General features: G+C 35.3%; 1 protein-coding gene across 4 annotated transcripts; it reads left to right on the plus strand.

The window, feature by feature from the left end:
- Positions 1–123: 123 nt before the first annotated feature.
- Positions 124–26,700, plus strand: LOC116174732 (ubiquitin carboxyl-terminal hydrolase 47). 4 transcript variants are annotated; one of them, XM_031492701.1, is made up of 11 exons: positions 124–284; positions 516–561; positions 4,958–5,241; positions 5,298–5,753; positions 10,463–10,953; positions 11,002–11,213; positions 14,856–15,566; positions 15,620–15,795; positions 20,468–20,684; positions 20,732–21,959; positions 25,966–26,700. In XM_031492701.1, exons 3-11 carry the CDS (start codon positions 4,963–4,965, stop codon positions 26,141–26,143), a joined length of 3,948 nt encoding a protein of 1,315 aa, XP_031348561.1. In that variant the 5' UTR covers positions 124–284; positions 516–561; positions 4,958–4,962; the 3' UTR covers positions 26,144–26,700. The 4 variants fall into 4 exon arrangements, with proteins under 4 accessions (XP_031348561.1, XP_031348562.1, XP_031348563.1 ...); XM_031492702.1 differs by having other exon boundaries at positions 4,980–5,241; XM_031492703.1 differs by having other exon boundaries at positions 4,994–5,241.
- The last annotated feature ends 42 nt before the right edge of the window (positions 26,701–26,742 follow it).

Consider the following 26,742-nt stretch of genomic DNA (forward strand, 5'->3'; position numbering starts at 1 on the left):
GCTTATGGTAATGCGACCAGGATTGCTACGCCACTGACAATGACATAATTTTCCAAATATATTATTTTAACTTTTCCTTATTTTTTTGCACTAAGAGCAAAATTTAATACGTGACTTTTTTAATCTTCTATTGGGATTTGCTCGTTACGTTATTTCCCGCCACGAGCAGTGTTGCCACACGCGATCAACTTGAACGAGAAGGGCCACTTTCGGTGAAGTAATGGTGGAGTTAAGGATGTAAAAATGGCGTTTTGTGAATTTTAGCACATGTTACATTAATTTCGGTGAGTATTTGCGATCGATAACAAATTAAATAAACGCTGGGTAATTGCGAAACAAATACCACAACATTCACCTTGCATAGATAAAAGCACTGCATGTTTGTAATTGTGACGTAGTTGCACCTTTTATCACTCTTGTCATTAAATGTTGAAAATTTTTTTTGTAACCCTGTCTCTGTAAAATCGGCCTTAAGCGGTACAACTTTATGCTGATTGTGATTTATTTTATTTTAGGTTCTTCGCGTGCACTTTAAAGAAATTTCGGTTAGTAATACTTTTGGTAAGTACTTCTTGTGGGTTTACGATTAGTAATCTATTAATTTTATAAGTCCTTTAGCCCTAATCGCAATATATTTCCCCACACATGTCTTTCTAAATTTAATTTTGGCTTTCGTCCAGCTGTGCTCATCTAATACTCTCTGAATTGTTCAAAGTGTGCTGTCGGTTACGTTAAACCAATTTTTGAACGATAGCCAAAACTTAAATTTTTGTTGAGAGAGAGTTAAAGTCCTTGTTGTTACTTGTGTAGGTTCCATCTCACGCTTTCTAAGCACTGCACTGTATTTTGTTTACATTTTGTACCTACAAATAAACTTTTACCACATTTCCTTTTTAAGAATTTGTTATGTTAATGTGTTTTGTTTATTTTACTGCTTTTTGAATGCATCTTCGGTGCAGGTTTAGTGGTGGAAAGCATCCGCATGTAGGCTTCTGGCTATTTTCAAATGGAATATCTCCACTTCTGATTTTACACATAAATACAACTGTTATCAGTTATCATACTTAGTTTTAAAACAGAATAAATGGGGATATTTTATTAAGCATGAGAGATAAGCGATTTTTTAAGGGTGTAGTGTCTTGCACAGTGTTGCAATAGGTACCTGTCTGATTTAGTATTTTTTAGTACCACATTCGTTCGAGTTTGACCCATCAAAAAGGATACAAATTTAATAGCAAATTGCTAGAAGGTGGGAAATTTCGGTTTTTGGGTAATTTTGATGAGGCGACAAGCTTAATCTAAGGTGGTAATGTTCAAATTCATGTTTGGGTGTGGAAGTTTTGTAAGTGAGGGGTGAAATACCACCCACAGGACTGTTTTAGAGAAGAAATACACAAATTGTAATCTTACTTTTTCGAAAAGAGCCTAGAAATTCTGTATGTGCATTTAATTACCGATATGAAAAGTTTATTTAAGGAATAATCAAGTCTGAGTTCTCTCTGCTTCTGATTCACTTCGTTCATGAGGTTTTTTTGTCTTGGACTTCTCACCATAAAGTGAAAGCTCGACTGCTGTGTTAAGAGTCCCTGGTTCGAATCCGGGTTCCAGCTTGGATATTTGTAAATGTATAGTGGCTTGGGTTGGCAGAGCAGCCTTGGCTGAAACCCCGCCCACTCAAACATAAAGATAAAAAAATCTTCCATCCACTTCTGGGGAGTTTTTTTTCTAATTTTTTGAAGAATTTTTGAACTCCAAGTTCAGTTTCTTGTTTTGGTTCTTTTTTTATAAAATTATCTTTATTTTTCTCTTCTTTAATTTTCTAATTTTTTGCGATATTCTAAATTTTTTGAATTTTTTTTATTAAAATTTTTTGCTTAGTTTAGTAATCTTCATTTATATTTTCTATTCATATCATTGAGATAATTCTAGTTAATAACGTATTTGTGTAAGCACTTCTATAACTTTTTTTATCCGCTGGATAAACTACGTGAACTTTTTTTAAAATTTGTCTACCTATACGTTTAGTCCGCACTTCAGGTCATCATCTGAGGCAAATTTGCGATCTCTGAGGCATTTTTTTAAATGTTGGAACAAAAAGAAGTTGTATGGTGGTAAATCTGGACTGTAAGGTTAATGCGGTAATTGTGTGAGGCCACGGTTTGCGATAATGACTTGAACATGACGAGTATTGTGGACCTTGTAATTGTAGCAGGTTGTTGGCAATGAGTTTTGTCGTCTTGGTCGATTTTGTCATGTATTCCACAAGTAAAACGCCCTTACAGTCCAAAAAAATGATCGCCATAACAGACTCTTTAATACAATTACAGAGTTGAATGCGCTACAGTAAAAAAAAGTTTATGCGCATGCGCCGAAGTAACTTTCTTATTTGTCCTGCGATTTTACTGGAAATATGAACGATTGGTCAGTAGGTATATGCAGTTAATAAATGGAAATGAGACGAGCATGTACACCACGAACTTATAAATTAAGATGGACTGCTGATCAAACAGTTGCATAGAGGTAGAAATGGCCCAAGCATGGGCGCGGCCATGATGTGCGCCGTTTTAGTTATTTTCTAGGGGAATTTTCCTAGTGCTCAAGTTTTGAGACTATTGCAGCCTTGGAAAATGACATGTGTCACAGTAATTTATTTGGAACACGTGAGGTTAATGCTTGTTTATTAGTTGATTTGAATTTCGCGCCAAGTGAGTGCACATCATGGCTGCCCCCATGTAGGTGTCATTTGTCAATTCAGCATTTACAGTCCATCTTAATTTATAAGTTCGTGCGCCAAGCACACTCCAACCAAGCGACGTCTGCTGCATCATCTCTAATTAGCTACCGGTAATTACGCTTACTTAATTGGCCGAGTTAAAATTCCTAAATTCAGAAGTCCAATTATTTCTTCTAAACTTTGGGTCAGTCGTAATGCTGCATTATTTTCGTACACTTCGGCCGTGGGTTGTGTTACTCGCTTAAGGACGCCGAAGCGTACGACGATAACACAGCATAATATAAATAATTGGACTTCTGAATTTAGGAATTTTAACTCGACGTAATTGCAGCTGGGTAATTAGAGGTGCAGCGAACGCCGCTTGATTGGACTGTGCTTGATGTCGTATGAAACGCGCTCAATTAGTATGTTGTTTGAGCCAAGTCTCAGATCGGGGAACTGAGAAATTGTTGTATTTTTAGCAGTTTTGCACGCGCTTGTTGTGGTAACTGGAAAATCCGGGTTTCCCTTCCCGAATTTTATATACTCGTAATTTGACAGCGGTATGAAAGAGGGATCTTTTGCATTCCGAAGCGTACATTGAGACGTACGTGGCGCACGCAACGCAACCTACGACCACACATGTTTTATATTTTGTCGGAATTAATGAGATAACACATTGTGACAATGTACGATACCATACCACTCGTATTTGGCGCCACACAGTGTTTGAAACACAGATTTTTTAGCAAAAATGCATGCTGTAATAGTCATTTATTATATAGGACGATAAAGGGATATTTTAAACATTGCGTGATTTAATTTTCACGAGATAAATCATTGTAAAGCTTCTAACAATTCTAAATTAAATTTAAATCAAAAATAGCAAGCTTAGGTTCTGCTCATGTGGTCGTTTCCATAAAAACGGCATTGTCACGTCATTTTACACCGTGCTTCGCGTCCTATTTGAAATAAGAACGACATATGTCATTAGAATGCACAATCATATGTTTCACTTTAGCTACCCGTGTAGTTAAATGATCACTTGATTTACCCTTGCGGTTAAAGAGCGGCCTAGACCACTCATTCAAACATATTGTTTGTCAATTTGACATAAATGCTATAAAACAAAAATATCTGATCAGTTATACACGGTGTCCATTTTTCAAGTGCCACTATGGGGATCTCACTTATCTTGAGAGGTAGAAAGTTGGTTAAATGGCGGCAAAGTTGCCAACTTTCGTACTGAATAAGAATCTGAAAAGAAATTTGAAATATCTTCAATAGTTTTGAAGATGTCGCAAAAAAACGAAAATTTCTGATTTTCTCTTTTCTTTTTTTTATGATAAACTAATCGTAGTAGACATTTATAATTAAGACATTATTCGAACACTTTTTAATGGAGATTTCAAATATGGCTTCCTGTTTTTAATAACTTTCAAGATGACGGAGAAACACGTGGCAGCTTTAGTTTCTTATGGGGAATTTTCACATTTTGAGATTACGTCTTTTTTTCTCATTACAACGATATATCACACATGGTGAAAATAAATAATAATAATAATAAATAAAAATACAATTTATTTTTAATTTTTTGAGAAGAGCGCTTTGGAATTTTGTCGATTCCCCCCCCCCCCCTCCTCCTTTTTTAGGCTTCTACGGCCCTCTAATTTTGCCGACACGTGATGCGCGTCGCGCTACTTCAGCGCAGTTCGTACACAGCACGGACTCCCCTCTTTCGCCTTCTACGAATTTTTAAACTCGCAATTTTACCTAAAAACGACCTCCGAAATGTACTTTGCTCCCTCCCCGGACGGTCGCGCGGGACAAAAAAATTCGAAATGTGCGCACCCCTAACGGCTACATATTCCGGAAGTACCGGCCTCGTATGTCGAATAACTTCTCCAGGTCAGAAAAACTATTTTGCCATAATAGTATATAGAATTAACCCCGTCCATTCCGATTTCTAGAAATTGTCGCGCTTACTTACGCAGTTACGCCTCGAAAGTTTGGCTAAGAATCCCTCTCTCCCACCCATTTTTTACTTATGTACTTGCCGAATCCCACACACGAAACTTTTCAAATTGTTGAACAATACTGTGCAATATGATTTTCATGAGTTGAACCCCAGTTCATACGAATGGGTCTGGGGTCAAGCACTACACCTTTAAACAAGTCGTTGCTGCTACTGTTTGTGTTTGCTTGTGTGTGATAGCTTCCTTTTTTTTTTCTTCCATTTACTAGGAGAAATGGTTTGGCTTTACAGTGATGTTGAACTAGAATACGGCCAACCAAAACCCAGAAGGATGAACATAAAGTCACTACAAGAGGGCATACCGCCCATCGTCGAACGTGCTATCGAGGCGTCGATTAAAGATACAATAGGCGAAGGACCAAAAAGGCAGTCGATCATAAAGTTGACTCCCTCGAAAACTGTCGCGTCCGTATTTACCGACGTCGGCTACGACTTTCACTACTCGCCCGACAAATTCGAATTGATCATTCAAAACCACAAAACGGGAGATACCGTAAGTATATATATATGCGAGGTTAGAATGATGCCAGTTCAATTTTTCCCTCCTAGATCATTTTAAATCAATACAAGGATAAAACGTTAGGTGAAATTGGTGTGGTATTCGAGGAAGGCGTCCGAAACTGTTTGATCATCAGCGCGTTAAAGAACCAGAAAAATATGACTTTGGTCGTAAACGATGCGACGGACGACGACTTGTTGCTCGGCGCGTCCGCCAGTCCGACGACCGGAGAGTTACCGAGCAGCTCCACCGAACATCCGCCTGCGCTTATGAGTATCGACTATCCAGATTACAATCCGTACATCCTTAATTTTCGATCGGCTCGGGAGTCGTTCAATTATGTCGGCCTCGTCAATCAAGCCATGACTTGCTACCTTAACAGTTTACTGCAAGCTTTGTACATGACGCCCGAATTTCGCAACGCGCTGTACAAGTGGGAGTTCGATGGGCATGTCGAAGCTAAATCTATACCCTTTCAACTGCAGCGGTTATTTTTAAATTTACAGGTAAAAAAAACCTGCATTTCAACAGCAAAGTGCATGATTAATCAGCGACATTCGCTGACGTTTGCAGTTTGCGGTTCAAATGCGATTGCATTATTTTTTGTACTAAAAATGGCGCCCATGCTCAGTTTCAAAACAAGACTTTCGTCTGTTCTATGGTGTGAAGCCAATTATTATTTTTTTTTTGTCAGTACAAACAGAAAATACCCAAGTTTGTTGCATTCTGTTATCAGCAAAAGAAGGAAAGAACACGTGCGTTAATTAAATTTCGACTGACAGTAACACTCTTATCGCGACGTCCAAAGAAAACGTTTATACAACACGTAAATTTATTTGACCATATTTGTGTTACTTCTAACCTTGTCTAAATTGAACAGTTACCAACCGATAAAATTTAAACAAGAATTATGCATTTACAAACATTTCTAAAAGGAACACTGAGATACAAATACAAGTAAAATAAACCAATTTATTGTTTATTTGTAAAAAACCCATCAAATTTACACTTAGAATTAGAAATTATAACACATACAGAGTGCCCCATTATGACTCTTGGTGCTAAAGACAAAATATTGTCTGCACAACATTATACAGTGCGTTCAAGGTAAGAGCGTCATCTCAATATCTCTTATTTCGCGAAATACGATGTGACATTACAATCGACCCGTTCTCATATTGAAACTTGCTGTATCACTCCTGACAACATAAAATATGCATGTGGTTGATACACAAAAAATGGAGAAATTCACTCGTTAGAAAACTTAGAAAACAAGTTCGCGCATCCTGACAGCACACGGCGCGCTAGATTTCATAAGTTTTTTTGAATCCTGAATTTATCCATTTTTCTGTATATCAACCGAATGATGCTTATTTTATGTTCTCGTACAGGAGATTGATTGTTCTTTTCGAATATCTTAAAAAACATACGAATTGCATTCGAAAAACAAGAGTCGATTTCCGGTTGAACATGAAGAACACCTGCATTCTGTAATCAGGAAGGAAAGAACACGTGCATTAATTAAATTTCGGTCGACAGTAACATTCTTTATCGCAACGACCAAATATAACGCGCAAATTTGACCAGATGTGTCTTAGATCTAACACCTTATCTAAATTGAACAATTGTAAAGCGATAAAGTTTAAACAAAAATTATGCATTTCTAAACACTATAAAAGTGAAAAAAAAATAAACACGTATACAATTTCAAGTAAAATAAACCAACTTTGTGTTTATTCGTAAATAAACCACCAGATTTGCACTTAAAAATTGAAATTATACCTCATACAGAGTGCTCCATTATTACTGCTGGTGCTAAGGCCAAAATATCGTTTGTACAACATTATACAGTGCGTTGAGGGTCGGCTCATATCTCTTTTATTGGGCGAGATACAAAAAATTTGTCAAATATAATTTTATGTGTGACATTACGATCTATCCAATTGCACATTGAAACTGCCCGTATCGCTCCCAACAAAAAATATGTATATGGTTGATATACAAAAAATTCTTGATTCAATATTTAGAAAACTTATGAAACGCTAGAGCATGCCGTGTGCTGTCAGGATGCGCGGTGTCTGTTGCGTTACTGGGGGAGATCGTATCACGCAAAAGTAAATCTTCAAAACGGAACATTGAACAAATGTAGTTTTTCTTTGTAACATAACAAACACCGCACATCCTGACAGCACACGGCATGCTAGATTTCATGTTTTCTTGAATCCTGAATTCCTGAATTTTTTAGCGCATTTTCCAAAGAAGTTGGGTGCGTTATTGCAGCCATTTTCTCTGTCCGTCTGTCTGTCCGAGGCCTTAACTGCTTCTACAGTGTTCAAGTTATTTAGTTCATCCTTTTTGCATTCGGTAGCGTATAGCTCTGGCACCTGAGCCAAGGAAAATCTTGACAATTAAACTCTTTGTTTTTATTAGTCTTGACAGTTTTGAAGTTGTATCTTGTGTTTGCGTATGTTTATAAATTATATGGATTCTACAGGCCCCATTCTATAAGAAAATTTTTTTTCCGGGTCGATCCGAGACAATTTTTTTTTCGGGCCTCAAAAAAAGGCAGTGTATAACCTTCCTTTTTTTTACCAAAAATCGACTACACCAAAATTTCTGGGGAAAACACTTTTTCTTATTAATTTTGGTGCGTAGAATCCAAAACAATTCGTACTTTTTCGATCAGACTTCTCAATCCAAAGTTATAGACTAGAAACCAAATTCGAAAAAAAATTCAAAGGGCTGTAACTTTTGAACTAGTAGCCCAATCTTGGAACTGTTTGAAATTATGGATTCTACAGGCCACATTCTATAAGAAAATTTTTTTCCGGGTCGTTCTGAGACAATTTTTTTTTCGGGGCTCAAAAAAAGGCAGTGTATAACCTTCCTTTTTTACCAAAAATCGACTACACCAAAATTTCTCGGGAAAGCACTTTTTCTTATTAATTTGGGTGCGTAGAATCCAAATCAATTCGTACTTTTTCGATCAGACTTCTCAATCAAAAGTTATAGACTAGAAACCAATTTCGAAAAAAAATTCAAAGGGTTGTAACTTTTGAACTAGTAGCCCAATCTTGGAACTGTTTGAAATTATGGATTCTACAGGCCACATTCTATAAGAAAATTTTTTTTCCGGGTCGATTTGAGACAATTTTTTTTCGGGGCTCAAAAAAGGCAGTGTATAACCTTCCTTTTTTACCAAAAATCGACTGCACCAAAATTTCTCGGGAAAACATTTTTTCTTATTAATTTTGGTGCGTAGAATCCAAAACAATTCGTACTTTTTCGATCAGACTTCTCAATCAAAAATTCTAGACTAGAAACCAATTTCGAAAAAAAATTCAAAGGGCTGTAACTTTTGAACTAGTAGCCCAATCTTGGAACTGTTTGAAATTATGGATTCTACAGGCCACATTCTATAAGAAACTTTTTTTTCCGGGTCGATCTGAGACAATTTTTTTTTCGGGCCTTAAAAAAAGGCAGTGTATAACCTTCCTTTTTTACCAAAACTCGACTACACCAAAATTTAGGTTTAACTTTTAGTGTTCAATGAAATTAGAACACCCCGTAGATCGGTAGCGAAGCGTTTTCGGGTCTACATTTATATGAGCTTTTTAGTCATAAAATAAGGCCTTTTGTATTTAGATCGTATTATGTATTTTATGTTCTTTAATTTTAAAATTATTTTTGTATTTCCGTTTAATGAAATATAGTAAAAAAATGAAAATAAGCCGCCATTTTTCAAGATGGCCGCATGCGCGGGTGTTGATTTTTAGCTTCCTAGCGCGATAGCCGTTTTTTGGACATGTCCAAATTTCATCAAATGTAGACGTTTTAGATCATTTTAAACAACTTTTAAAGAATAAAATTTTTTTCCGTCCGTATGTACTGGGTGACCCAATAAGACTGTTCCTCGGCCATATCTCGGGAACCGTTCGTCGTATGACTTAGGGGTAAAAAAATGATTGGGTAAATCGGTTATGAAGAATCGCTGGAAAATATTTTCAAGTTCTAAAAATGACCACCAGAGGGCGTAACTGCCATCTTAAGTTTTAAAATTGCATTTTCCTTAAATTTCGCATAATAAACTAAACATTCTGTTTTCACATTTTTCAAGAGAACCAGTTTATCTATCATTTTCGTAAAAACAAAAACTCAGTTATTTCAAAAACAAAGATGGTGTGGGGCGTTCAATTGTTTTTGCAATAACCTGCTTTAACTTCTTAACGGTTTGACCGATTTTAACAATTTTGGTATGGTTGAAAAGAGCATTCCTTCGGCAACAAGAATCAAAATATAGTTAATTTAGTTGAATCCTTCTCCGCCAGGGGGCTAGTTTTGACACTATAACCCAAAATCCGTCCGACTTTGATGGTAGTAACCCATTTTAGGGAATTATTTCTAAGATAATATCCTAATATGACTGGACTACTATTCCAAACACTTACACTCAGTAATGTTATGTTTGGGCAAAGGTCATATTTCAACTAATGTAAAGAGAGGACTTAGGTACAGGGTGTTACTGCGAACGGTTTTCACTTCTTAGAGGATCCCTGTAGCCAACTTAATAATGAAAAAGTCTTATTTAGGAACTGGCTGGAGAGACTCTTTATGTGTGATCATTTTTGGATAAAGTTCCAAGAGTTGAAAATTCATTATGGGTGAACAAGGAAAGAAAAATGTAAAGGAAGTCTTGAAAATCACAATTCAGGACAAGGAGGAGCAGTCACTGAAGCCAAAGCTGTGTGTCTGCGTTCCGTCCAGTTATACAGACAAGTTCCTAAAAAAATTTGACCATGGCTGTATGACGACATCTGAAATTGGTCCTTTGAGCCAAATTGAAATTTTTGTTTGGTTGTCTCTACGACTTACCTGTCACAAAAAATATTGTTCCTTTTTTAAATATTACAGATTTTTCCATTGAAAACATCATTTTCATGAAAATATTAATGATAATGCGCAATAAAATACACAATTTTATTGGAGAGATTGGGAGATCTCCAAATTTCGCCAAAAATTCATCCTCTTGTTCAGATATGATTTATGTTAATAATGGGGATTTAGGGTGTTGGCGGAAATCACCATAGAAACAATTGTCGCAGTAATTGTAACCATAGCAAAATCTACCAACCCGGTTAAACCGGCTGAATTATCTTAAATCACCACGAATTTTGTTTTGAATACCTGTGTTGCTAATGTCATTCTAATATTGTAGACGTCTACGAAATCTGCAGTGGAAACTACGGAACTGACGAAAAGTTTCGGATGGGATTTAAGCGAGGCGTGGCAACAGCATGACATTCAGGAACTGTGCCGAGTGATGTTCGACGCTCTCGAGCAGAAATTCAAGGATACCGAACAGGCCAATCTCATTAATGATCTTTACGAAGGGAAAATGTTGGATTACGTCAAGTGTCTAGAGTGCAGTACCGAAAAATCGAGGGAGGACACGTTCCTGGATATCCCCCTTCCGGTCAGGCCTTTTGGTAGTAACGTGGCCTATAACAGTGTGGAAGAGGCGTTAAGGGCCTTCGTCCAACCTGAAACGTTAGATGGCAATAATCAGTATCATTGTGAGAAGTGTAATAAAAAGTGTGATGCGCATAAAGGGCTTAAATTTATTAAATTCCCGTATTTGCTCACACTCCACTTGAAACGGTTTGATTTCGACTATTCGTCCATGCATCGAATTAAACTGAACGACAAGTGAGTATCGGTTTGTTTACGAAGGTGACGCAAATTGTTCGCTTTCAGAGTGGTATTCCCGGAAATTCTTAATTTGAATTCTTTCGTTCCGACGGCTGACTATGTAATCGAGCACGAGACGATCGAGGAGACCATCGTTAAATGTGATGATTGCAGCACGACGGATTCGGGTTCCGCTTTGGACGATGAGAGCTGCCAGTATAACGAAGTGTCTTCTACCGTCAACGGACTGGATGATAACTGCCAGGATGATGATGAAGGTGTGTATTTTCCCCATTGGTACGTCAAATAATGCGCAAAATTTAAATATCCTCTCAAGATCAAAATCGATACGTTACCTGAATTATATCTTTAAATCAACCAATTCTGTCACATTGTCTGCTTTATTTATGATGCAAACGTTATGGGTTACAATGTAACCAATATAAATAATTCCATGTAATTTCCCTAACTGAAATAAATCTTATCTTAAATCAATACACAATTTGATCGAATATTCTAATGATAAATTGCATTATAATTTTGGTCGAGACCTTGGATGCACTGGTAGAAATAAAATGACAAAAGTCCCCATAGATCCCATGTGTGCTAAAAAAGGGATTCAATGGTAAAAGGGCCAAATTTTCGGTTTTTTGGATTTTTCTCAAAAATGGCAACCTCTATCAAACATACAGGGTGTTTCGAAATTCGCGCACGCGGACTGTGGGATGGTGTTATACAACGAAAACTGAATAAAAAGTTTCTCTACCAGGTTTTGATCAGACCGGCACTTTTTTTTTCAACGTTTTTAAGCTTGTTTACTAGCAGACGGCGGACATTTTGAACAACTGTTGTAATTACGTATTCGTCATAATTATAGTTTATTTTGAACCTTCTTTTGTTTTTAAAAATGTGTTATTAAGTTTAACCAGTGGCGCAGCGTAGGGGGGCGCAGTTATTTTCTTAAGAATCACATTCCTAAGATATCGCCATTCTTAAAGTTGAAGGAGTTATGTTATACACGATATGCAGGCATTTCCACACCACCTGTGAGGTAGTGGCACTTGGTTTTTTTAACGTGGTTTCCTCGGTAGGCCTACTCCACGATCTGTAATGACGGAATGTTATGGGAAAATGCTGTATTTACTACATGATGATTGAACACAACAACCCTACTCTTCTACAGCCACATTTAGCACTACAACCTTTTTCGTAATTACAAAAAATAATGTCTAGAAGCTTTTTGGGGCAGGTGGGAGTATAATTTGAATGGGTTCCAGAGTATTATCTGTTAATTTCCAACACCAGTCTTCGGGATTCAGTTGATTGTTACCCAACCATGTCTGAACTGATAGTATACTCGATACAAGTGTTGATGAGCAGAAACCGATTTTGGAGGGAGACAAGATAGGAAAAAAAGTACGAGTACCATTTTTGTAGATAATTTTATGATTTACAATATTTGTCTGAGCTATATATTTCATAAAACTTTCCGTTTTCGAGCAAAATCGGAAAAACTGAAAATTGTGACCTTTGACCTTGAATAACTTAACACACATGGGATCTATGGGGACTTTTGGCACTCTGTCGGAGTTTTTGTTATTTGATCCCTATTTTTGTGCCTATTTTGACCGGACTAAAGTCTTATAAAAACAATTGTTCGGAGAAACGCCAACAAAATTCATTTTATTTAAAATATGTGGAATGCAAGAGGTACCTGATCTCAAACCAGCCGATGTAACCGTGACGTCACAAGAAAATGCAGATAAAGTATCCTGGTTTCCAACATAATTATGGAAAGGTAGAAATGACGACAAAGGCCTCCTAATCTTACATACTGTCGCAATCTTCAATTTGAATGGCAAATGCTTCATCAGCGTGTTAGCAACAAAAGTTTTCCATGTAATGGGGCGATCCTCGTGGAAGTAGGTCAACGTAAATACCTCTTCTAAACTGGTTGGTTGACCAAAAATTGTTTCTATTCGTTGATTGATGTGTATGGAAAAGCACTCTTGGAACAGTATTTAATACTTTTTCCACTAAATATAACTAATTAGACGCCACTTAAAAAAATTTACGTGTACATCGCCTTGCCTGCATAATGCGTCTCTCTTGAATGCGAATGAATGTCCGATTTACTCTTCAGAACCGAATCTTATTTCGTTTAAATTTAAATTACAGAGCAAAAATATACAGTACTATTCACTGTCCCGTTTGGTATGGTAAATTTCCAACCAAAGGAATGGTATCACTGATTTATTAAATGCTAAATTCAAAACAATGAAGCAAAATAATCAAAATCCCTTGCTTGGATTCGATTCTTGTTAATAAATAACAATACCAAATATGTTCTATGCAAATAATTCTTATAGGTTGATTCCTTTAGGAATATTAAAATTACTTTGAACAATATGCAAATCCTTAAAAATAACCGACCACTACGTTATACAAATTTAAAATAAGTTATTGACATGGGTAATATTTTCTCTTCTGGTGTCAAATTCAGCCCATCTCTACTTGGAAAATGCCGCTTCACAAATCGCTTTGATAGTACAATTGACTTTTTGGACCGCCTCCTCGTGGTGAAAGCAAAATTTGGTGCAAGAACAGTTCGTATGAATCGCGAATCTAAACAAACTGACTACAATTTCTCGAAACTAATACTCGAGCTCTTGATTATGCACAGGAATAAAATGCCCATATTCCGCAGTGTTGATATAAATTTTGCCCAATTTATTGATTAGGTTTTGTTACGGTAAGATACATTGTGTTTAAATTTCCCGCCATATGCCGCTGTGTAATTTTATTTATCAGGTGTTGTCCAGTGACGTCACTCACCTTTGCGGAACTGACTTAAGGGGGCGATTCAAGGTCTTTGGATTTGGTTAATCCTTTTGGACAGTCTTTACTGCTTATTTAAAAATAAACTATTCATGTCAAATTTTGTTTTCATTTTCAATACTTCCCCATTTTCAACCGTCGGAAAAGGGCGGTTCCCGTCGGCACTTTCTATGAGCACTTTTTTTTGGAGAATGTGAATCTGTTACAGAGGGCGTAACTGCCATCTTAAATTTTAAAATTGCATTTTCTTTAAATTTCGCATAATAAACATTCTTTTTTCGCATTTTTAAAGAGAACCAGTTTGTTTATCATTTTCATAAAAACAAAAACTCTGTTATTTAAAAAACAAAGATGGTGTGGGGCGTTCAATTGTTTTTGCAATAACCTGCTTTAACTTCTTAACCGTTTGACCGATTTTAACAAATTTGGTATGGTTGAAAAGAGCATTCCTTGGACAATAAGAATCAACTATATATAGTATATAATATAGTTTATTTAGTTGACTGTTTCTCCGCCAGGGGGGCTAGTTTTGACACCATGACCCAAAATTCTAAAAAAAATCAAAAATCAAATGGAATGACATATGACTTTTTCTTTATAAAAATGGAGCCAAATAACATCCAAAGAAGCCTGTAAAAACCGTTTTTCAAAATCTCGTTCCTAACCTCAAATATTGGGTAAAATGAGATTAATTGATTAATTAATAAAAATGCTTAAATTGTATCTTATTTGACGTATTTCCGGTAATTGTCGATGGCGCGAAAGATTGTTTGGAAAAGGACCCTACACTTTTAGGTAGGCCTTGGAAAATTAAACAAATGAAGGTTGTTTATTATATGATTATCTATTAAATCTTCTGTTGTTCTTGGGCCACTAGTCAAAAGGTATGGGCCCAAATTTGGTCCTGGTCTGTGGTGAACATTGTAATGGGAGATAATGGCCGAAAATTGAACCATCTCTTTTTCCCAAATGGTTAGGTCTAGTTTTGTGTTGTGTTACATTTGCGAAAAGAATTGTAGATTTGGAGTTGGTATCGATTTTGAATCTTTGTGCCTCGATAATTGATTAAGCTCATTTTGTAGGTATCGACATGAGCTCTGGTAATCACCACGAGAATGAGAAGAATAGAAGAGAAGAAGCCAAAGGCCCCTACATGTACGAGTTATTTAGTATCATGATACACTCGGGTAGCGCGACCGGCGGTCATTATTACGCCTACATCAAAGACTTTCAAAAGAACCAATGGCTTTGTTTCAATGACCAAACAGTGAGTAGAATTACGGAGGACGATATACATAAGACATACGGCGGTGGCCCGACGCGCGGTTACTACTCTAGTGTTTACAGTTCTAGTACGAATGCGTATATGTTGATGTACAGGCAGATCGATAAGCAGCGAAATTGCCACGTGATGGCGGTCGACGAGTTTCCTTTGCACATTAAAAATCTACTTCAGCAAATGAGAGAGAAGGAGGAGAACGATCGTGCCACGAGGGAGCGGGAGAGTGATATGTTTAAATTAAAAGTGTATTGTTACCATCCAACGCAGCACATGTTGCTCGATACGAAGCTGTTCGTTTTTAATGAAAGTTACCTGTCCGAAGCAGTCGCGGATGCTCATCATCGTTTCAAACTAGAAGGAGTGGCCGTGGAGGATTGTCGTTTGGTTATATACAATAAACATCAAGAGTATATTGATTGCAGTTTTGAAGGTGAAAACCTAAAGTTCTGTGATATTACCTATAATGTTAGTATTTATCATGTTGACTGGTTACTTGAAATTAAACAACCCGGTATGTCAACGTCGCCCGAGGGATTTCCTACTTTAATAGTTTTCTTTCGATAGGAACTGAATTTCAAGTGTTCAAGTCTGGTGGAGTTAATATGAAGGTTTGCCTTATTAATATAGAAACTGAGGAGGTGGAAGGCCCCGTGAATTTTCACGTTAATCCAGGCGAAACTGTTTTAGAAGTCAAACATCGATTAGCAAAAATGTTTAATATGGACATAGACACAATTAAGGTACGTATTTTTCTTCTCACCTAAAAGGGAGTTGGTGGTTCTTCTTCCAGCTGCATTTAGCAATTTTTCATTAGATAACCGGACTAGCAAGTAAAAAAGATGCTTACCCTGTCCCTTCATGCCTGAAAGTTTTGATTTTTTAATTTTGATATTAAATATTAATTTCATTCGGTTCAAGAAATAACTTCAAAATATTTTAGTTCTAGGCTACAGGGAAATTTTTGATTTCGTCCCCGGACTAGCAAGTACAAAGATTCCTACCCTGTTCCTTCAAGCCTGAAAGTTTTGATTTTTTAATTTTAATTTTTATATAAAAAATTAATTTCAGTTGGTTCAAGAAAGAGCTTCAAAATATCTTAGTTCTAGGCTACGGGGAAATTTTTGATTTCGTCACCAGACTAGCAAGTAAAAAAAAAGATTCCTACCCTTTTCCTTTATGTCCGTAAGTTTTGATTTTTTAACTTTGATATTAAAAATTAATTTCATTTGGTTCAAGAAATAACTTCAAAATATTTTAGTTCGATGTTAAGGGTCAGTTTTTGATTTCGTCACCGGACTACCAAGTAAAAAGATTCCTACCCTGTTCCTTTATGTCAGTAAGTTTTGATTTTTTAATTTTATTATTAATTATTTGCAGTTGTTTCAAGAAAGAGCTTCAAAATATCATAGTTCTAGGTTAAGGGGCCATTTTTGATTTCGTCACCAGGCTAGCAAGTAAAAAGATTCTTATCCTGCTCCTTCATGCTCGAAATTTTTGATTTTTTAATTTTGATATTAAACATTAATTTCAATTGGTTCAAGAAAGAGCTTATAAATACCATAGTTTTAGGTTAAGGGGCAATTTTTGATATCGTCACCAGACTAGCAAGTAAAAAAAGATTCCTACCTTGTTCCTTCATGACCCAAAGCACAGATCTACACATACACAGATTGCTAACCTTATGCATTTTTTGGGAAACAAATTTAGGTATACTTAAAAGCGCCCTCTATTGCGAAGCAGTATAAACATGTACCGTTTAAAACTGTAATATGACGCTTATGTATTTATGCATTAGATGTCGCTGCAAAAAATTTAAAGCGGTAAAGTGTGCATATAATTCAGTTTAATTGTATTTTACCAGGCAAGTTGTGGGGTAGTTTTGATTTATTTGATTCTATATGTTTTTTGGGGTGCTGAATCCGAATCTGAGGTTTGCTAACAAAATTTCATGACGCAACATTGAAAACAATACAAAAAAAGTTGAATAAGATATTTTTTTAGCAGTTTTGTGCTTACAACTCGAAAACTATCAACTTTTCGAAAATAACCTCCCTATCTTATATCTTATCGGCGTGGTAAAGAGTGTAACGTTAATGATGGCAGAGATATACATAGTTTGTAAGTATGCCTTTGCGGTTAGCAATCTGTCAAGACCTTTAAAGCCGCAAATAGTTTCCGCCAACTTCAAAAAACCTTCACGGTTCTTTAAGGACCTGCCCTGTGTATCTGTGACCACAGGGACCCGCTGTTAATAACTCCCTTACGACGAATGAGTAGCTCCAGTGCTAAATTAAACAATTATGGCTCAACGTACCTCCTATCATATCATACCACTGTAATAATAATATAATAATATTAAGGAATTCGAATTGTGCAAACTTTAGCACTTTAATTTTGTTTCAGCGACATCTAACGCATAAATCCATAAGCGTCATATTACAGTTTTAAAGGGTACATGTTTATACTGCTCCGCAATAGAGGGCGCTTTTAAGTATACCTAAATTTGTTTCCCAAAAAATGCATAAGGTTAGCAATCTGTGTATGTGTAGATCTGTGCCCAAAGTTTTGATTTTTTAATTTTCATTTTTATATCGATAATTAATTTCAGTTGATTCAAGAACGAGCTTCAATATATCCTAGTTCTAGATTAAGGAGCATTTTTTTTTCGAAACGGACTAGCAAGTAAAAAAAGATTCCTGTTCCTTCATACCTGAAAGTTTTGATTTTTTTAAAATTATGTAAAAATGTTGATATTTTTGATAATATTTACATATGACATCATATGCAAGACGTGCACATAAACATAAAGAAAAATGGATTCGAAAAGGTGTTATATCTGATTCTAAAACAACATTAAAATACTGTTTTAAGTGATAGGGTTCTAACTTTATTAAAAGTGTTTTTACTTTTTTAATGAAGGGCTTACTGAATTTTATTTGTTTAATTTCAGTTGGTAATTTGTTGAAAATTCGTATAACAGTTTAATGTTATTTTCTGTGAATTTTTCCTTGTTTTTAATCAAAAACGTTAAACATCTAAATAGACCTCTGCACAATTCAGTCAATTTCAGTTGGTTCAAGAAAGAGCTTCAAAATGTCTTAGTGGTTGGTTAAGCAGCAATTTTTCATTTCGCAACCAGACCAGCAAGTAAAAAAGATGCTTACCCTGTTCCTTCATGCCCGAAAGTTTTTAATAATAATAATATACAGGGTGATTCTAATTCGAAGGCCACCATGGGGATCTCGGGAACTGTAAGAGATAGATAGGTAGTTTAAATTTGACAAATAATTTCAGTAAAAAATAAAAAAAATTTGCAAAGTTTCTGCTTTTTCCGGATATCTCCAAACGTAGTCTGAATTTTTTAAGTTTCAAAACTGCATTTTGTTAAGCTTCAAAATACGCAACTTTGCCAAATTTAAACTAGCTATCTATCTCAAGCTCTCGAGATCTCCATGATGACCCTCGAATTTGAATTGTCCTGTATAATTGATTTTTTAATTTTGATATTAAGAATTAATTTTGAAGTTGATTCAAGAAAGAGCTTCAAAATATCGTTGTTCTAGGCTACGGCGCAATTTTTCATTTCATAACCGGACTTTCAACTAAAAAAGATTCCTACTCTGTTTCTTGATTTCCGAAAATTTTGATTTTTTAATTTTTACATTAAAAATTAATTTCAGTTAGTTCAAGAAAGAGGTTCAAAATATCTTAGTTCTAGGTTAACTGGTATTTTTTCATTTTGTCACCAGACAAGCAAGTAAATAAGATTCTTACCCTGCTCCTCGATGCCCGAAAGTTTTGATTTTTAATTTGAATTTTTATATCAAAAATTAATTTCAGTTGGTTTAAGAAAGAGCTTCAAAATATCTTAATTTTAGGTTAAGGGGCATTTTTCATTTCGTACCTTGACTAGCAAGTAAAAAAGATGCTTACCCTGTTCGTTCGTGCTCGAGAGTTTTGATTTTTTAATTTTGATATTAAAAGTTTATTTCAGTTGGTTCAAGAAAGAGCTTAAAAATATCTTAGTTCTCGGTTAAGGGGCAATTTTTGATTTCGTCGCCAGACTAGCAAGTAAAAAAGATTCCTACCCTGTTCCTTAATGCTCGAAAGTTTTGATTTTTTAATTTTGATATTAAAAGTTTATTTCAGTTGGTTCAAAAATTAGAAATTAGAAAATTAGAAATGTCTTAGTTCTAGGTTAAGGGGCAACTTTTTATTTCGTCACCAGAATAGCAATTAAAAAAAAGGTTCCTACCCTGTTCCTTAATGCTCGAGAGTTTTGATTTTTTAATTTTGATATTAAATGTTTATTTCAGTTGGTTCAAGAAAGAACTTAAAAATATCTTAGTTCTAGGTTAAGGGGCAATTTTTGATTTCGTTGCCAGACTAGCAAGTAAAAAAGATTCCCACCCTGTTCCTTAATGCTCGAAAGTTTTGATTTTTTAATTTTGATATTAAAAGTTTATTTCAGTTGGTTCAAAAATTAGAAATTAGAAAATTAGAAATGTCTTAGTTCTAGGTTAAGGGGCAACTTTTTATTTCGTCACCAGAATAGCAATTAAAAAAAAGGTTCCTACCCTGTTCCTTAATGCTCGAGAGTTTTGATTTTTTAATTTTGATATTAAATGTTTATTTCAGTTGGTTCAAGAAAGAACTTAAAAATATCTTAGTTCTAGGTTAAGGGGCAATTTTTGATTTCGTTGCCAGACTAGCAAGTAAAAAAGATTCCCACCCTGTTCCTTAATGCTCGAAAGTTTTGATTTTTTAATTTTGATATTAAAAGTTTATTTCAGTTGGTTCAAGAAAGAGCTTAAAAATATCTTAGTTCTTGGTTAAGGGGCAATTTCTGATTTCGTCACCAGACTAGCAAGTAAAAAAGATTCCTACCCTGTTCCTTAAAGCTCGAAAGTTTTGATTTTTTAATTTTGATATTAAAAGTATTTCAGTTGGTTCAAGAAAGAGCTTAAAAATATCTTGGTTCTAGGTTTAAGGGCCATTTTTTGATTTCGTCACCAGACTAGCAATTAAAAAAAGATTCCTACCCTGTTCCTTAATGCTTGAAAGTTTTGATTTTTTAATTTTGATATTAAAAGTTTATTTGATTTGGTTCAAGAAAGAGCTTAAAAATATCTTAGTTCTAGGTTAAGGGGCAATTTTTGATTTCGTCACCAGACTAGCAAGTAAAAAAGATTCCTACCCTGCTCCTTACTGCTCGAAAGTTTTGATTTTTTAATTTTTATATCAATTAATTTCAGTTCGTTCAAGAAAGAGCTTCAAAATATCCTAGTTGTAGCTTTAAGGGTCAATTTTTTATTTCATAACCCTACAAGCAAGTGAAAAAGATGCTTACCCTGTTCCTTCATGCCTGAAAGTTTTGATTTTTTAAATTTTTATGTCACAAATTAATTTCAGTTGGTTCAAGAAATGTACTGCAACGAACCTCACTACCTAGAAGACGATAATGCAATGATGAGGTTCGATCCGAGTTGTAACGATTATAAGTTATATGTGTCGAATGCTTTAGATGAAGATCTGGATAAACCGTTTGTAATCTCGAAATTAAATAAAATCATCGATCGTTACGTCCATATCGTCACCATTTATGTCACGTATCCGGATACTGAGACAGGTAATTTCTCGCGAGTTGTTTGCCCGTTCTGATCTTTGTTTTTTTAGTTTCGTTGGAGTCTTTGTCCATACCGCCGTTGGATTTAAATCAAAATTTAGACAAAAATGAATTTAGTTCAACGTATCGATTACGAACGTCACCGCAACCCGTGTGTGAGGCGTTTGGCGATCATAGTAATAGTGAGGATAGTAGTTTGAGTGATAGCGATCGTACGCTTGTGGGAGATGCGCCGGGAGAATGTTTGGCGTTGCTTTCCAGTCACTCAAATTCGCCCGTAGATCAACACATGGCGTCCCCATCGGATCCGGCCGAGGATACTTACAACCATGAAGTATTTAGACTTTCCTCAGAAGAAATGAATTGGGCAGAGGTGCAGGATAGCTCGCGACCTTCCCGAGTCCCAAACTATTTCTTCAAAGGTACCATATTGCCTACCCTGAATTCGGATTCGTTTTCCGACATGGAGCAGACTCGACTGTGTAGAGTACAAGTTGATAAAAGAATGAATTTGGCCAAACTGAAGAAGCATTTAGAACCGTTTGTCGGTGTGTCCATGGAGTACTTTAAAGTGTACAGACAATATCCTCACGACATCGAATGGTCCCGTCTGACAGACTCGTTGGGTCGCGTTAAGGACGGCGATAAGATAGCTATTAAATTAGGGCGCGTTTTAAGGAAAGACGAACACTTGGGTAAAATTTTTCATTTAACACCCGAAAATAGCGAATCTTTTACGTTTCTGTTCGAATGGGTCATCGCGAAAGGGCAAACCGTAGGCCAGGTGAAGAAAGAGATTTTATTTGCGGCCAAGAAACAGCACATGCTCGACATCGCGTTCAATAAAAGCCGATTGCGCGTGAAGAATTGGAAGAATCCGTGTAAGGTGTATCTTGATGATCAGAAATTCGGAGACGATATAAACTTAACCAGCAATTTTGAGATATTCCTACAAGATTTAGGCGAGGGTGAGACCGTTACTAATAGCAACCAAATATGTCTTTTCGTGAAAAGGTGGTGTCCCTCGACACTAATGTTAACGCCTTTTCACGAGGTTGTTTTGGACGTGCCAACGTTAGACGAATTGAAAAACACCCTCTCTAAAGAATTCGATATACCCAAGAGATACGTCGAAGTTGCCAATTTGAAGGGATCTTTTCCTTGTGATATTAATGTTCTCGATATCCATAATGATGCAGGATGGATTTTGAATAATAGCGATTCCGAAGATTGGGCGGCGTATAGTATGTATCAAGATGGGAGTGTATTTCTATATAAGTAAGTATTGACGCTTCGAAATTGCATTTTTCTTTTGCTTAATACTCTTCCTATAATCCTCCTTCTGTCATTGACGTTGTAGCTGCTCCTTAAGTCATTAACTTGTTGTATACCTTTTTTTTCCCTAAATGAACGCCTATTATGTATACTTCGGTTAATAAATAATGGAGTATTGCTATATCCAAAACTTAATTTGGGTAAATTTATGACAAGAAAAATTTGGAAACATTGTGCTCAGGTAAAGAGCTAATATCCCATCAAAATTGATACGCTAGCTGAATTATACCTACCTTTAAAGCAATAAATACTCTCAAATGTAGGTAATACATTGCCTGTTTTGTTTATGATGCAAATGTTATAGGTTAGAATTTAAATAAAATTCAACAGGAGATATAAAGGAAAAACTTTAAAAATGTTTCAATTTTAACACCCTGTAGAAGAGTAACGAAGCGTTTGCGGACCTATGTTTATATGAAGAAAGAATTAACCACTTCCATATTTACAACTTATTTAGGAACACCCTGTATAGTAGAAACTATTAACTGAAACTAGTAACCAAATCCCTCAGTGACCGAAAATCAAAAGAAATCTTAGGTTTTTTTAAAGATTCAATTAAAAGTATTGTACTTGTAAAAAATAATCATTGTATTTTACCGAGTGTACAGGGTGGTTCAAATTCGAGATTCACCATTGGGAATTGGGATTTCCATAACAGTGATAGATACACTGTAGGTTAAATGGGGTTGCCCCATTTTTGTGACTAAAAAAAATGCGTTTGAAAAATCTTGTCATATTTCGTTTTCATTTCCCTAGCTTAAATGGACGGTTCTGAATCTGTTGTCAGAATTTTCATAACACACTAGATCAGCGGTCGGCAACCTATTGAAACGGAAGAGCCAAAAATTACAATTTACAAAATTTCCCAGTTTTTAAAGAGGCACAAAAAATTTTTGATTCAATATTATAGTGTTTGGCTATATACAGGGTCCTGCAACAGTGTGTCAGTTTTTCTTACATAGCTGATACCTGGAAAAAAATATTGGTGGTTGCGGATCTACAGAAATTATTTGTGAATGTAGGTACAGGGTGTCCCATTTTTACGATGTTAATAAATAACTGATCTTTTTAAATAGAACATCCTGCATATTTTTACTTGTTTCAATGTCATTTGTTCAAAGTGCTATAACTATTCTTTTTCAAATGGAACTATCACTATTTTGTTTCGCTATTCGATTGTCTTTTGTGTTCTCTTCAATGTTTATAAGGGGTGCCCTGTGTTTAAACCCCGCAGTTTTTATGTTATTCAATATTTTTCGCAAAAGTACCTAATCATTAATTAATTATGTGTTTATACATCGGAGTAGGCTGCTATAATAAAAAAACTAAAGAATACCAGAAAGTCAACAAGTGTCACAAATTAAATAATTATTTGCTGCAAGTGTACTTTTGATTTCGTAAACAAATAAAATTAATTAAAAAGGCGAATTTCGAACAAATGAACTAATTTCTTTAGATAAATACAGAGAGCCGCAACTTTATATCAAAAGAGCTGCAGGTTGCCGACCCCTGCACTAGATGTAGAAGCTACAGGTCACTACTATCTTACTTCTTGTGGGCGCCATATTGGATTTTTAGGGAATGAGGTAGAGGACCAAAAAAATTCATTTGAACTGCTAATGGGAACCGTCCATTTCCGACCTTCAAACTAGGGAAAAAAACGAAATTTGACATTTCAGTGTTTTGGTGATATCTAAAGATTTTTCAAAAATTTTAAAGGCGTTTTTTTAGTCACAAAAATGAACACTTTGGCCCCATGTAATCCACCCTGTATCTCAGACCATGAATGTAAATCACTCTGTACATACTAATCTATGTATAAGAAATTCCATTTTGAAGGCTTTATTTTTACATTTCCTGTGCTCGTTTCACTTATAATTTTAAAATAAGCTGAAATATGATTGGTTATCCGAAACGCCCCCCCCCCCCTTCCTCTGATCTTCAGTTAATGTAATTTCTACTGTGGTTTTAAGTGGACGAAGTTTTAGCCCAGGCAATTCCCCCAAAAAACTTCTGAAGTACCCAAAGAATTTTCGAAAAAACACAAAGTGCCTCTGATACGCAAAAAATAATAAATGGTATAGTCTAAAATTGGATACTTGTAGTGGAATTCACATTCAGATGGCACTACATGGGTTGTGTCATACTAGGGTCGAAAAAACCTTTGAGATGTCACACTTCGTTTTCAATTTCCTAGTTGTAAACGGTCAGAAATGGATGGTTCTGAATCTGGCGGCGATGGTTCATGGTCGATTCGGATAACGCAAATAGAAGATGCGGGCAGCGATGGTCACATTTTGAAAATACTCAAAATATATCGCCAGCATATGAAATGCTTCTTGGTTAGAAATCTGCATTTTAGAAAAGATTACAAATTACGGCTGTTATTATTTTATAATGCATCGTGTTTCATTTGTTTAATTTTCCAAGGCCTACCTAAAAGTGTAGGGTACTTTTCTTTCGCGCCATCGACAAATACGGGAAATATGTAAAAAGTCAGTTTAAGATACAATTTAAGCATTTTTATTAATTAATTAGTTAATTCATTTTCCCAATATTTGAGGTTAGGAACGAGATTTTAAAAACGGTTTTAACTGCCCTCTTTGGATGTTATTTGGCTACTTTTCCATAAAAAAAGTCAAATCATTCCTTTTGATTTTTTTAGGATTTTGAGGCAGTGTCAAAACTAGCCCCCTGGCGGAGAAGAATTCAACTAAATTAACTATATTTTGGTTGATTGTCATTGCCCAAGGAATGCTCTTTTCAACTATACCAAATTTGTTAAAATCAGTCAAACGGATAAGAAGTTAAAGCAGGTTATTGCAATTGAACGCCCCACACCCTCTTTTTTTTGAAATAACTAAGTTTTGAAATGATAGATAAACTGGTTCTCTTTAAAAATGTGAAAAAAGAATGTTTAGTTTATTATGCGAAATTTAAAGAAAATGTAATTTTAAAATTGAAAATGACGGTTACGCCCTCTGGTGGTCATTTTTAGAACTTGAAAATATTTTCCAGCGATTCTTCATGACCGATTTACCCAATAATTTTTTTTACCCGTAAGTCTTATGACGAACAGTTCTCGAGATATGGCCAAGGAACAGTCTGATTGGGTCACCCGGTACACTTACACTGTACGTTCACATTTTGAGGTTAAAAAATTTTTTTAAATGGCAATATAGGCCATGTGATCCGTCATTAAAGCTTATTTTTTTTCTCTTACTAATCTTACTTAATCTTGAATGGCGTTAGATTAGAAGATAATGGAGAAAAACTGTCAGATTGTCCATATTTCACAAATTTCAGATTTATTTCTCACGTAATACAATAGTTGTAAGGAAACGAACCATACGTACTTTGTTTTTGTCACTTATTAAACACCTGCTCATTACTTGTTTGTTAATTTTTAATGTTCCGTTAATTTAAAGTGCAGTAATTAACTAGCCAAGTGTATGGTATCGTTTTGCTAGTTTTTCTGTATTATTTCCTAATTTAACACCATACATGTTTAAGGTTGTAAGAAAGACAAAGAATTAATCTTCCTAATTACGTATCATATGTTGCTATGTTGCCATTTAAAAAAATTCAAAATGGCGGTCGCACTGAAAAACCATGCCAAAAAAATGCTTTAACCTCAAAATATGTGCAATAATTTCATAATGAAGCATTTGAATTTTCATGTCTATATCTCAAAACGGTTTCACCATGAGAACTTTCATTCCATCCTTAATAGCGACCCTGTATACTTATTTCTCTTCTAGTATTATTTGATGTTACTTATTGTTTTAGTTTCTCACTACTATTTTATATTTTCCACATTTCATTTGCTTCTTCTTTCCTTGTATAATAGCTTGTCTTTTACTGTGTTTTGATATTCTTTTTGTCTAAGTATTTAATGTATACCTACATACATTTTAGTACTGCAGTTTTGAATATATTTTTTGTGCAGGGATAGTAGAGAGCCGTTAAAAGAATTAACACCCGAAGAAAGAAAGGAAATACACCAAAGAGAAAATATTAGGTTAGGAAAATTTTCTACGAAAACACATTCACCCAGAAGAGAACGTGCATTAAAAATATACCTAGACACGCCACCTGGTAAATCCGACGAGGGATTCGGAGACTGACATGGACAAGTGAAGAGTTGGTATCAGTCGTGGATCTACTGCACCATCAGTTAATACCATTTATCAACGGGCGGCGGTATCTACCATCGACTGAATTTCTATTTGTTTTTTTTTATTGTTACGGTTACCTAATCTAACATACGCAGAAGTGGATGTTGCTAAAAATGTTGTCACTCGGTTTAAGCCATTATGATTTAACTATTTATTTCATCATTTAGCGTCTCGCGATATTCCACAATATTCGGATCCGTTCACTTCCTACTATGGCATATTGTGGAATATCAAAAAGCGTGTTTTACCTTCATATTCAATGTTCATTTTTAAGTTACTTTGATAGTTTCGGCCGAAATTTTAATGTTTGGTCTAAATATGTGCTTATTATCGTTTTTTTTTGTTAAGAATTATTTCATTTTGTCGTGGTTTGGTCACATAAATTTGTATAGATATTTATTTCTTTGTGACTGGATAATAAAACTTTCATTATATTTTAGTGTTTTTCAGATGTATTTAAATGACATTTTATGCCATGTTTATAATAAAGCTATCTATCACACTCATACAGGCACATTAATTACACCACCGTAAGGGTCACCTAAGGC

This window comes from Photinus pyralis, unplaced genomic scaffold (assembly GCF_008802855.1).
Source record: "Photinus pyralis isolate 1611_PpyrPB1 unplaced genomic scaffold, Ppyr1.3 Ppyr1.4_LG6, whole genome shotgun sequence".
NCBI lineage: Eukaryota > Metazoa > Arthropoda > Insecta > Coleoptera > Lampyridae > Photinus > Photinus pyralis.

Excerpts from the sequence above, each read along its gene's own strand:
- LOC116174732 (XM_031492701.1), top strand. The coding sequence starts at position 4,963 with ATGGTTTGGCTTTACAGTGATGTTGAACTAGAATACGGCCAACCAAAA. Across the intron at positions 5,754-10,462 it reads GGTTATTTTTAAATTTACAG|ACGTCTACGAAATCTGCAGT; the intron begins GTAAAAAAAACC and ends CTAATATTGTAG. Across the intron at positions 11,214-14,855 it reads CTGCCAGGATGATGATGAAG|GTATCGACATGAGCTCTGGT; the intron begins GTGTGTATTTTC and ends CTCATTTTGTAG.